This window comes from Pteronotus mesoamericanus, unplaced genomic scaffold (genome assembly GCF_021234165.1).
Source record: "Pteronotus mesoamericanus isolate MK-2021 breed Mesoamerican mustached bat unplaced genomic scaffold, CSHL_Meso_final scaffold_174, whole genome shotgun sequence".
Lineage (NCBI taxonomy): Eukaryota > Metazoa > Chordata > Mammalia > Chiroptera > Mormoopidae > Pteronotus > Pteronotus mesoamericanus.
In genome coordinates, this window is record NW_026555309.1 from 45055137 (window position 1) to 45068291 (window position 13155).

Below are 13155 nucleotides of genomic sequence, written 5' to 3' on the forward strand. Positions count from 1 at the left end.
TCCCCAGCCCCCGCCCCGGGGCCCCGGGGCCGCCCACCAGGGGCCCAGCCCACCCTGGTGAAGGCAGAAGTGAACGCGGTCAGCTTCTGCTATTCTGCTAGCATTTCCAAATAAACAGGAATTTCACTTCCACTTCTCTGCGTTGTTCTTCTTAAATCTTTTGTTATGTGATGTTGGGGGAGGGGAGTGGGCAGAGGAGGAAGAGGGTATGGGGGATCCATGGTAATGAAAAAGTGCAATAAGAAATTTAAAAAACAAAAGAAAAACAAATGGTGTCGGGAAACTGAATATCCCCCTGCAAAGTAACAAAGCTGGGCTCACCTTCTTTTTCTTTTTTTTTTTTGCATAAACATTTTCAGATTTTATTCCTGATATATCTTCAAATTATCCACATAAAACTGCTTATGAATAATGTTAAGCCATGTTGATAATTTTAAAATAGGCACAAAACATTAAAAACAAAGAATCTTCCTCTTTTCCAGGAGAAATGTTTTATGATAAGTTATAGTGTTTAAACATCTCTGATGTCAATTCTGGGTGAACCAGGATGGTCGCTTCTTTTCTTGTTCAATGATCCTCTTGCCCTGATCTTGTTCAGATGGTGTCTCTCCCATGTACAGCACAATGGTCTCTACAGTAAAAGCCTTAAAAAGGCCCCCTTCTTCTTTCCCCATCTGACTCCTGATTTCTGCAGTTTCCTTGCATACCTTCTCATAGCAATAGCCACAAAGGACATGTTTCTGTTTCAGGTGACCACATTCAGGACAAATATCTATGTTGTTCTTAACTTTAATAAGCTTCTGAGGATTTCTTCTCCTACACTGGTTAACTTCAATGCTGCGTCTGATTTTGGGTGCTGCCATCCAAAAGGATAGGAATATCCTTACTTCCATTAGTATCATTTGCTGGTTCTGTAAATATAGTTGAACCTTGGACAGCTAATGCTGGTCCCCACGGAGGGCAGGGAACGCCTGGCCTGCTCTCCAGAAATTTCCGTTGCAGGAGCTCCCAACAGTTCCGGAAGAGTCGGGCTAGGGGCCGTGGAGATACCACCAACATCAGCATGGCCGCCAACCTCTTCCCTGTCCTCCCAGGATCACTCCTGGGCTCACTTTCTACTACACACAAAACGGACTCGTGGGCCTAAGCTGAAGCTATGATCGTCTTAGAAGAAAACAGGGAAAGGCTCTGGCATTGTATTTGGCAACGGCTCCTTGGACATAACACCTAAAGCAGAGGTGACAAAAACAACAAACAAACAGACAGACACGCTGGACGACATCAAACTTAAAACCGGGCATCGGAAGACACGGCAGAGCGAGGGGCAGGATGGAGCCGAGAAGTATCTGCAAGTCACGGATCTGCGGGTGGGTTAATATCTAGCAGCGAAAGCCCCTACCGGTCAACTACAGAAACGCAAACAGCCGAGTCAAAAACAGGCAAAGGACTTCGACAGCATTTCTCTAAAGACACACAAATGGCCAATAAGCCTGTGAACTGCATCAGCCTCACTAATCACTACAGAAATCAAATCCCAAACACAATGAAATGTCACTTCATACCCATCAGGATACATACTATCAAAAGCCAGCAAGTAAGTGTGGCCTGGGACGAGGAGAAATTGGAATTTTCCCACGCTGTTGGTGTGAACGTTAAAATGGAACAGCTGCTGTAGGAAACAGCCTGGCAGTTCCTCAAAAAATTAAACACAAGTATTGTATGATCTAACAATAGCACTTCTGGGTATGCGCTCAAAAGACGTGAAAGCAGGGACTCGGACGGACGTCTGTACACCCACACTCATCCCAGCATTATGCACACCCTGAGGTCTGAAGGTGGGGGCAGCCCCTGCGGCCGCCACGGGGGGATGGACGGACAGCGGGTGGCCGCCCGGACGATGGAGCCTTATTCGGCTGAGACAGGGAATTCTGACAGGTGCTACAACATGGCTGAGCCTGAGGACATCATGTTACGCGAAATAGGCCAGTCACCCCAGGACAAAGACTGTTACAATTCCACCCCATGAGGGACCTAGAGCAGGTAAAGTCACAGCAACCGCAGGGAGCTGGTGTGAGCGGACGCAGAGCGGGGAGCCGGTGGCTAATGGGGACAGAGGTTCAGGGGGAGATGAAAACGTCCTGGGGACGGCGGCGGTGATGGCTGCAACAACGCAAACGCGCTGCATGCCGAGAAGCTGCGCGCTTAATGTTGGTTTAAAAGGTAAATTCCATGTCGTGTATATTTTGCCATCATGAAAACATATTTTAAAAATGATCTATCAGCCCCTGGTCGGGAAGCTCAGTCGGTTAGAGCGTCGTCCGGAGACACCAGCGTTAAGGCTGGATCCCCGGAAAGGGCACCCGCGAGGATCGCCGGGCGAATGCGTCCGTAAGCAGAACAACAGATCGCTGTTTCTCTCTTGCACTCTCCCTTCATCTAAAATCAATAATTAAAAAAAAAAAATTGTTTAAATACTCTATCAGCTCTTGTCACTTTCCTGCTGACAACCCTGCAAGGACTTCCCAGTGTCCCACCCCGGACCACCAGGCACTGTACAGTCCAGCGCCCCCCACCCCCTCCCTGTTGCCAGCCGGTGACCCCCAGAGCCGCACCACTGGCCGCCAGGCGCCATCACGGCGGTGGGCTCGGCTCGCCCCTCATCGCCCCTGTGTTTGGGCCGTCATCTGGAATGACAGCCTGGCATGACTACGTTTTTACAATTTGTGCAATCATGGCCTATGAGCGAAATGATCATCATTGCATTATTAAATGTTTATTAAGCACTTCTAGCCACGCAAAGCTAATAAGATGTAGCTTCAGTCTTGAAAGTCTTCCTTCCTCATTCCAACACAAATTCGTTTCAGCCTGGGGCATTCCTTCTCCTGGGCGGCTGGGGCTCCCCTGTGCCGAGCTCTCCCAGGCTCCTCAGTGGCCTGGGGCGGGGGTGGGGCGGGGAGGGGGTAGGTGCTTTCGCCTCGTTGGGCAAATGGAGAGACTGAGAGGCAGACTCGTGGGCCAGGAGGTAGCCAGGTGAGATTCTGGCCAAGCTACCACTCCTCTCATGCAATAGGGTTGTCCTGGCTTGTTACGATGGGCTTCTTTTATATTTTTAAAGATTTGATTTCTTTACTTTTAGAGAGAGGGGATGGCAGGGAGAAAGAGAGTGAGAAAATCACCGATGTGTGAGAGAAACATTGATTGCTTGCCTCTCGCACGCCCCCAACTGGGAACCCAGCATGCGCCCTGACTGGGAATCCAACCCTCGACCTTTTGGTTCACAGGCCAGCACTCAGTCCACTGCGCCACATTGACCAGGGCAAACTTCTTTTATTTTTTTTGTTTACACTTTACGTGCCAGATACTGTGCTATGCGCCAGGCTGGTGGAGAAACTTATGAGCACACGGAACACGCTGTCCCGCATCACAGGCTCACAGGGGCCAAACGGTCATGGCAACGGACGAGGCAGACAGGGGCGTGACAGAGCGTGGCGGCCCGTGGCACCCTCGAGAGCACGTGACTCCCGAGAGGCAAGCTGACCGCGCTGTGAGGCAGTGTGGGATCCACGACGCCTCACTGTCCCACTCTTCCAGTTAGATTTAGAAGTGAGATCTGCACAACTTTAGATGTGGGGAACTTTGGCAGCTGCTGGTTATTACCTAACCCATAACCGTTCTGCCTTAAACCTCGCCTCCCGCCCCCGCTCAGGCCACACGCTCGTCTGGGGTCTCGGGGTCTGGCGTTGGGTCTCTACCAGAGTCCGGTGGCAAATGCAGGCCTGAGGTTCCGATGGACAATAGTTCTTTGCAGAAGAAGACATCGTTACTCCAAACTCCTGGGAGTCCGTGCTGCGACTCTGTTATGCAGACCCACCAGCACACCTTACTGGGGTGCTGTCTCCCCAGACAGCCTGCCCTAGTTCTGCCGGGTCATCTGGTGACTAGGTCGGACAGAGCAGCACACTCAAAGGCAGTCCGCGGGGTCTCTACAGGTCAGAGGGCCCCCAGTGCAGAAGGACACTCCAGATCCCTCTCGCCCAGCTCAGCCAAGCAGACGATCCCCAGCTGTGGAGGTAACACCCAGAGCCCGACCTCTCTGCAAGGTCAGCTGTGTTGATAAAGTCAGCCTGCCCAGAGGCGAGAAGACACCCTGATACCACCCAAACCTGCTCCCCCAGTCCCTGCTTGCTGATAAGAAAGAACTGCAAGAATGTTCCGCGTTCTTTCAGTGTGGGAACATCTCCCACACTGGGCTTTGCGGTTGTTTCCCCGGGGCATGCTGGGATCTGACTTCAATTAGGACTGGAGTTAATGGGGTGAGTCCTGAGAAGGCACAGCGTCCCCTTTCTTGCCAGGTAGGCACCTCAAGTGAGTGCATAATAGGACTTCAAGGTGAGCAGTGGTCGCCTCAGGCAGGTAGGGGGCTGGGTCCACCGACAAAGACTCAGAGGGGCGGGGAAGGCTAGGTTCTCGATTCGGTTGTGTCCCCCCAACTACCCCCATTCTCATTTCCACTCCTCCCGATCAGTAGCTTGACTTCACCGTGAAGGCCTGAGGGTGTGACTTCACTTTATCTTGCTGTACTGTACCCGGTAGGACCAAAGGTAAGCCCGACCCTTAGCCCTATCAGCGCTGAGGCTCCACAGGATTAGGAATCAGGGCCAGCACAGGGCCTGGCTTGACCTGAGAGTTTAAAGCCCTGAGTTTCTAATTTTCTCTGAAATCTCTCCAGTGCCATCAGAAGCAAGTCTCTCCCACGAGGGTCCCTTCTCACCCGGATGGTCCCCCGCAGCAGCCTGCCCCTCAGCGAGCACGTGATCCAGGCCACAACCGGCGAGGATCGAGATGACGCGCTGCCCAGGTGTGCTGCCTGTAAGGCCGGCTCTGCGTGCCGCACGACCAAGCCGGGCGACCAGCTCCGAGGCCCATTTCTCTGGGCCTGTTTCCCAGGACCATGTACGTTGGTTTCATGGTTCAATCAGGAAAGCAGAGGCTGCTTTAGGTGTTTCAGACAGACAGCGATTTAATGCCAAGAAGCGACTTCACAGGTGCTGGGAGAGCTGCAGAACGGCAGGGAAAGGCGCGCTGAAGGGAAGGGGGGTGGAAATGCTCCCCAGAGCCCTGGAAGTGGGTCCTGCCGCCCCTGGTCAGAGCCTGGGGACCCACCCGGGCCGCTGCCGGAGCGGCTGCTGCTCCAACCAGCCCCCTTCCAGCCCCTGCGCCCCCCAGCCCGCCGCCAAAGCCTTCGCACAAGCAGATAAACACAACTCTTCCTGCCTTCCCGATGCACCGTCTCAACCCTTTCCTGTGGGCAGAGCCCAACGGGAAGTCAGCTGGCAGGGGCCCCGGGGAGCGTGGCTCACCTGGGACACGGACACACGGGGGGCAAGGACGAGCCGCGCAGCAGCACGGGCAATTACAGGCGCATCCGCCGCGGACCGTGGGGGCAAAGCGGGTGGCGGAGGGCAGCGCCGACCGCAGGACGATGCGGCTCTTTGCGCTTTTCCCAGCGCGGCGAGGCGGCCGGGGAGCGTGGACGCTCTGCTCCTCCTCCTGTCTCAGGTTTGAAGCTGGGTCTTGTTTTTTTCTTTAAATGGTGAGCGCTTTCCCTCTTTTCTGATTTCCTTCTTTGTCTCTCTCCGTACTTCTCAAAACAACTGACTGTGAATACCCCTGCCAAGCCCACCACCTGAGCTTCTCATCCCCTCGCATCCTTTTGGCTCTTAGTCCTCAGATGCCTTCCTCCTCCATCCCCTCCCAACCTGAACCCACCCTGCTCCCTAACGAGCTGAGAGTGGCAAACCTTACAAAAATCAATAACCAGCTAGAGAAACAACACATCTAAAGATTTTAAAGCATGTCAACAATACAGCTTGTTTCTTTTGGGGACCAGAAGGCCCCCTGTGAAGGTGGTTGATTTGAGTAGTGTCTCGCTCATGACTCTGGTGAATGGCAAGAGCTTTCCCACCAAAGGGGAACCCTGAGGCAGCAGCGCGGAGGGAGGTACCAATGAGTCATCACAGGGCAGCAGGTGGGCTTTTAACCGGGATCCACTCCCTCACTCTCTGGCTCTCCACTGCTCTCAGCACGAAGCCAAGCTTCTTACCGGCCGGCCTGAGCGGCTCCCACCCACCTTGCTCCCCACACCTGCCCCGGCCTCCTCCTCGCTCACTCAGCTCAGCTCTGGCCGGCCACACCCGGCCACACCCGCCTGTCGCTTGCAAAGGCATCCTCAGCGTACACCCCTCCCCCAGGCTGGCCTGCTCAGGATGCCTGCCTTGCCCAGGCTTTCTGTGCGGTTGGCACCTTTCCCATTTCAGGTCTGAGCTTACATATCACTTCTCAGAGACACTGCCCTATCGCTCTCACAGTTGCTTCATAGTACTTACCATGGATTTTTTTCTGTCACCCTTGAACTTGCAAGCAAGCTCTGGGAGAACAGGGACCATAGCTACTTTGCTCAGGCCAGTATCTTTGTATCAAGCAGTGCCTGATCTGCATTCGGTGCGTCATTTGGGACAAGGGCTGGGTCACAATGGTGAGAATGGCACTGTCCTTGCATTCTTGGCCATCACTTTCTCGTGGTGAGGCACAGAGCGGGTGCTGAGGTTACTGAGTCATTGTGGCTGGAGGTAGATGTGAGGAGACTTTTCTCCTCCAAATGTCAGAAATCTGGAACACCTGAAATCTGGCCTTGGGTCCCCCCCTCAGGAAGACTGAAGAGCAGTAATTTTCAGAACCCATGACGCTTGTAGAGGCAGGGGTGTTCCACCTGCGGCCCAACACAAAATCGTAAACTTACTTAAAACGTTTTGAGGTTTTTTTGGTTTTCGTTAGTGTTTGTGTATTTAATGTGTGGTCCAAAACAACTCCTCTTCTTCCAGCGTGGCCCAGAGACACCAAGAGTGGACAGCCCTGCAGCCTACAAGTACACAGTTTGTATTTTGTAACTGCTGCCTAAGTGATGGACAGAATTCAAATCAGAAAGGTTAAAACAGGATATACTTTAAATTTTCCAAAATCTTTTCATGTGAATTTTGAAGTCCATGTTGGTTTGGGGTGACAAGACCGTGCAGTGGGAACCCTGAGGCTCGCGGAGCATTGAGGCTTTTGCAGAGTGCTTTACAGTTCGCAGAGGTGTTGTCTTTCCCGTCGCCCTTGATGCTCAGCATGGAGCCGCGAGGGTGGAGGGGCTGGGCGCAGCATCACTGGCAGGGCGGGAGACTCTGGTCTTCGATGCCAGGCACTCTCACAACCCAGATGCGTGGGACCACCCCCGTCTCCACAGAGGCGGCGTGGTGGTGCAGAGAGGGTGCTAGCCTCACCTGGGGTCACGCTGCTCGTGAGGGGTTGTCATCTTACTGACCTCTGCAGCATTTCATCCTGTGGATTGGTTTCTCCTTCCAGAAAATCTGTCTTCCATTGGCTTTATGGACACCCAGTCTCCTCCTACGCAGTGGCCACCTCTTTCCAGTATCCTTGGCCAGATTTTCCTTCTCCGTCTTGGAATATTGGAGGACCCCAGCACATGGCCCTTGGATCTTTCTACTCTCTCTACAACCTCCTCCTAGGCACACTCATCCAGGTCCATGGTTTTAACTACCGCCTAGACAATGGTGGCTTCTAAATTCACCGCTCCAGCCAGAACGCCAGGCCGGGACAGCCACCTGTCCACTCAACACTGCTGCTCGTGTCTGAGAGGCAGATGGAACTTCACTTACTCCAAAGGAAACCTCTGCTTGACAGACGTCGAGCCGCGTTCCCCGTCTCAGTAAACAGAGCCACCGTTCATTTACTCATTTCCACCTTACTCTCCCAAGGGCCACCCAACTCCTTCCGCAAGAAGGCCATAGTCCACGCGGCCCTTACTGACCTGGCCCCTGCCTACATCCTACCACCCTTTTCCGGGCATTTCGCCTTAGGCACACGTGCAATCATCTACCTGGTCTCTTGGCTCCCACGGTAGCCGTCTCTACCTTTACCCCTCCCTCCCTGTCTAGCACAATCAGCAGCCAGAGGGATCCCATCATCCCTGCGCTCTCTTTCAGCCTTTTCCCTCAGCCCTCACACAACTGCGCAGCGCCCCTGGTTCCACACCCAAGGCCGTTCTGAGCCTCCCACGAAAGGCTCCTGCCTCACGGTCTTTGCATTTGCTCCTTCTCCCAGCAAGCGCTACGTCGGGCACCGCTGCGTCTTCCTCCCCACCTCTCTGTTCTTCCACCGCTTTCTTTTCCTTCATGGCATTTAGCAGCGTCCTCTTTGCTTGCCAGTTTCTTCCCTTTGGACTGTGGGATTCAGGAATGCGTTCCTTTCGTTCACTGCTCATCCCCAGTCCCAGCACACAGAGGACACCGCATCCTCATTCACTGAGTGACAAGATCTGCCTCCAGGAAGAATTCTTTAACACTGCTCCCTTCCTCTGAGCAGCACCCGCCCTCCCTCTGGTTCCAGCTGCCACCCCTGCCAGGTGACAGAGAACTCCACCCCTCCATTCTGGCTCCCCGACCGGCTCCCCGGGCTCCTTTGGCGCAGCCGCGGGGGCGCGGGGCATCATGGGACTTGTAGTCAGTACCCTGAAACACGGATTCCCGCCTCCGCCGCCGCGCCTCCCCAGCACTACAACTCCCACGAGGCAGCGGGACGCCGCTCTCGCACTGACCGTGCCGCCCGGCCACCTTGCGGCGGGTCCCGGCTGCCGCCGCGGGGGAGGGGCACAAAGATGGCGGACGTAGTCGTGGGCAGAGACAAGTGCGGAGAGCAGCGCATCGTGTCGCTGCCCCTGTCCCGCATCCGGGTCATCATGAAGAGCTCCCCCGAGGTGTCCAGCATCAACCAGGAGGCGCTCATGCTTACGGCTAAGGCCACGGTGAGGCTGGGGCAGTGCGGGGAGAAGTGAGGAGCGGGGCGCGGGGATGGGGGCCGCCAGGACCGGTCGCGCTGCGCAGTCCCTTTGGGCTCGCGCGCCGCCGGCTGCCCTTCAAGGGCTCGTGCGCGCCCTTCCGCGATTCGCCTCACTTCCCTTCCACGCCACGCGCGCCCCAGCTCCCCCGCTTCCTCCTTTTCTTGGCCCCGCCCTTCTCGGGCCGCTCCCGGCCTCCCTCGCGCGCCTCTCGCCCCGCCCTGTTCCCCGCCTTACTCTGCGCCCCGTCCCGTCCTCCTTTGCGCGTGGGTTACCTGGGCAACGGCGCAGACTGGCGCGCGGCTGCTGTACCTCCTGCCGCGTCACCATTCTTTGGTTGCCTCCTTCCAAAGTCCGCCCCGTTTTTCTCGCTTTCGGCCTGTTTCATAGTTTCGGGGCCCCGACTGTCCAAATGGTCCCCTAAGCTTGGCTTTCTCAGAAGGTCCGGCCCGGGATGCCCACCTCTCCCCGATATCCTAGCGGGGCATCCTCGGCTGGAAGTAATTTCAGGGACCCAAGCTGTACGCCTGCGAGATAATTGTGGCTTCTCCGATTTGGGCTCCACGGAGATGGGCCAGACCCTTCCTGTACTTACGTTGGGCCGTGGTTAAGCTGCAGCCTTAGCTGCTGGAATTTATCCTTGGATTGTGCTTTTCAGCTCCTCCTCGTTCAGTACACGATGTTCCCACAGTATGTTGGACAAGAGCTAAGGGGAGTGGGCAGTCCCAGATTTCTTGCCTGCTTTGTGCCAGAGCCATGCTTTCTCAGAGAGTCCAGGAAAATAACTACCGTTGAGCATGTGACATTGGGGTATTTGTGTTTGCCTGTACAGTTTCGGCTGCAAGTATTCAGGAACTAAGACTTATGTCTCGGGCTCTCCTTGACTCCCTGACTAAGCACACTAGATGGAATTCAGGAGGGAGGCTCAGCCCAGGTTGTTGCTTTAGCGAGGGTGTTTGGGCAAAATAGGAAATGTGGTCCAGTCTGAGCTTCCGGTTGTTGGCTTTAGAGGGAACCATCTAAGACAAAAGTATTCCTGAGCCAAGCAATTTTTGAATGGTCTCTTGCTTCCCCCCCCCCCCCCGCCCCCGCCACTGTACAGACTGGTCATTAAACATTTTTGATTCATTGTTTAGTTTTCAATATTTTTCTTAAGTTAAAAATCTAAAATAAACTTTAGGGAAATGCCTGCTTCCTGCGAACTTTGATACTCTTCGTTTCTTTCTGACCTATTTCTTTCTCCAGTGATTTCCTGTAGTTTGAGAAACCAAGATAATCTGCAGTCATCCAAACTTAATATAATTTAAATACTTAAGTTCTATGATAAATTTTCAAAGCATACCTTTCATTTTGCCGTTTCATTTGTTTTAGGAACTCTTTGTTCAGTATCTAGCCACCTATTCCTACAGACATGGCAGTGGAAAAGAAAAGAAAGCACTCACTTACAATGATTTATCAAATACTGCAGAGGAATCGGAAACTTTTCAGTTTCTTGCAGGTACTGAGTCTTTGAAACATTCTGGTTAAAAAATGCTTAGTAATTTCAAGCTTTTCTCCCCTGCTTTCCCTGAAATAAACATTTTGCTGCTTTCTCTCTGGTGCCAGAGTTAACCATGACCTGGCACAGTTTCGCCTGTTGAGTATGTTTGTAATGTGGCTCACCAAGAATGATAGTGTGGTCAACAGCCTGCACCGGCGAGTTTGGCTTGCTGGGGAGCAGGCCGACCCACCCCCCGACTCCTTGCCACTGAAGGGAAACGCTGGCTGGCCTCCTTGGCCCCAGAAACAGAAACTAATTGTAGCACAAGCTGTGTGGGCCATGGCTAAAAGGAGCCGAGTCCGCCCCTGGGGCCGGCCAGCCCGCCTCAAGGCAGGCTGCTCACAGGCCGGCCAGCGCACAGCAGCAGCACACGGTTTGCAGTCAGGGAAGTGGAAGCAGGTCTTCAGCGTTTGGCGGGAGATCACCCGCAGGAACTGTAGTCTCGCTTTATGGTGTTTCGGAACATATTCCGGAGGTAAAAGCAGGAACTAGGACATTTTTGAAATTTGTGTTGCTATATTGATGGTCTGCCATAGGCAATTGCTAATGTTAGCTTTATGTTTTTAAGATATATTACCAAAGAAGATATTAGCTAGTAAATATCTGAAAATGCTTAAGGAGAAGAGGGACGAAGACGAGGAGGAGAATGGCAACAATGAGGAAAGTGATGATGATGAAGCGGAATCCTAACCCTAAAGCGAAGCTTGAAAATGTCAGACTGGTGAGGGCCGCCCTGGATAAGCACCATGGCTTTTTTTTTTCGTTTTTTTTTTTTTCTTTCATTGATATTTTAGAGAGGAAAGGAGAGAGGAGGAGAGGAGGAGAGAGCGAGACATGGATTTGTTGTTCCACTTCATGCGTTCATTGGTTGCCTCTTGGCTGTGCCCTGACTGGGGATCAAACTTGGACCAGCACCACTGCTTTGAAGTAAGCAAACACTGGGCAGTTTCAGCCTCTTCACTTTTCAGAGTCTGAGTCCACTGTGTTCTTCCCCGGCTGAGACAGGGCATCTGATGCGCCCGCACCACCAACAGCCAAAAGCTGTCAGGCCCCCATGTGGGTGAAGGGCGCCAAGAAAGGGCTGCCTGCACAGGCGCACCCGCCCGCTCTGTGCGGCCGGAAACCAGCTGCAGAGACAGCCTGGCTCCGCCTTGGCTTGCAGGCCGGTTTTGAAGAGCTTCTAAGTATTACTTACGTGGAAACAACTAGATCCAGTTTTAGCTAAAAATATCACTTGTTGTATTTTGTTACGTTGTATGATGTTACACTTAAAATTTTGTATTTCAAGAAAATTTCTTAGAATATTTGTCCAAATACTGTGTTTTTTAACTGTAAAGGCATAACGTTTTTTATTAAAAGTTGTACGTATATTTACAGTGCAGTGCTCTGCAGATCTAATTTTGTAAGCCTGTGTTATTCTGATGCCTTGCTTATTACCTCAGACCTCTGTGAAATTTAAAAATGAGCATTTCTAGCACTTTTCCCAGAGAAAAAGTTCAAGTCAAATCATAAATCCAAAAAGAAATATTACCTATATTAAGCATATTTTTCTTAAAAAAAATTTTTGAGAACATTTTGCATATTGCAGCTCTATCCCGGTTGCTGTTCCTTTTTTTACACCTATAGTAGTGGTTTTTACTATCCATAAGAGAAAACCGTAAGTCCTATATTTCCGCACATTGGGTAGATTTTCAGTCTGTGGGTCACGTAAGCAAACAATCAGTTCCATCACCCCAGATACCCCCCTGTCCCCCTGGGAGTTAGTCCTTTCTCCTGCTCCCAGGCAACCACTGATGTTTTCTCTGTTGTTTTTAAAATGTTTTAAAATAAAAATTTAAAATCCACTTTTTGGTGCACACTTTTGACAAACGCAGAGTCATGTAATCGCCACAGTTACGATAGAGCAGTTTTATCACCTCCGCCCAAGTTTCCTAGTGGCCACACTCACCCCAGCCCTTCACATGGCAGCCGCAAGCCCTCACCCTCCGCCCCGCCCGCAACAGGAGCCCCGTGCAGGAGACACGCTCGGGCTGCGGGTGGTGGTCTCGCAGCGGCCCAGCCCTGTGCTGCAAAGGGCAGCCAGGGACAGCCCCTGAAGGCAGCAGTGCAGCTGCACCTCAAGAAAGCCAGGTCTGGACGCCGAAATGTCCATTTTGAGTAGTTTCCATGGGTCTAAAATATTTTTTAAATTTTCAACCATTTAAGGAGATAATGCCCATTCCCATCCCACAGGCCGTGGCGTGCTGGGCGCCTGTCCGCAGTGCCAGGCCAGCGGGGCCAGAGCAGGCCTCCCCAGAGGCCGGCCCTGCTGTCCGCGCAGGGCCCCGGAGGCATACTGTGGCGGGCGTCCGCGGCCCGCACCTTCCTGCTGCTGGGCAGGACTCCACTGCTTGGAGGTGCCACTTGTTTACCCAGTCCCCAGGTGAACGGGGCATTGCCAGGCTGGGTGGCTTCCGGTTTTGGTGGTGACAAATTCAGCCCTGTGAACACGCACCTACAGAGAACAACAGAACCATGGCCTGCTCCAGCAACACTACATCGAGGTATTTTCGGCCGTTTCTGCTTTTCTGAATTGGACCTTCCTTTCCTTTCCCAACACCAGGCCTCGAACCCCAGGTACAGTCAGGTCTGAGTCCCACACTATATGGAGCTCAGGGATTTGTACTGGATCGGGGCTCAGGTGAAGGGTTTTCTACTTTGCCCCGTCTGGTGGCTGCTA

General features: G+C 53.0%; 2 protein-coding genes across 2 annotated transcripts; one reads left to right on the forward strand and one right to left on the reverse strand.

Moving 5' to 3' along the window:
• Positions 1-375: 375 nt before the first annotated feature.
• On the reverse strand, positions 376-1113 carry LOC129084345 (39S ribosomal protein L32, mitochondrial-like). Its single transcript, XM_054590532.1, is given in 2 exon segments — positions 376-873; positions 875-1113. Coding segments are annotated over 2 exon segments (537 nt in total). The 5' UTR covers positions 1066-1113; the 3' UTR covers positions 376-527.
• A 7584-nt stretch (positions 1114-8697) lies between these two features.
• Positions 8698-11764, forward strand: CHRAC1 (chromatin accessibility complex subunit 1). Its single transcript, XM_054590533.1, has 3 exons — positions 8698-8863; positions 10268-10394; positions 11005-11764. The coding sequence occupies exons 1-3, from the start codon at positions 8717-8719 to the stop codon at positions 11124-11126; spliced, it is 396 nt and encodes a 131-aa protein (XP_054446508.1). The 5' UTR covers positions 8698-8716; the 3' UTR covers positions 11127-11764.
• Positions 11765-13155: the final 1391 nt, after the last annotated feature.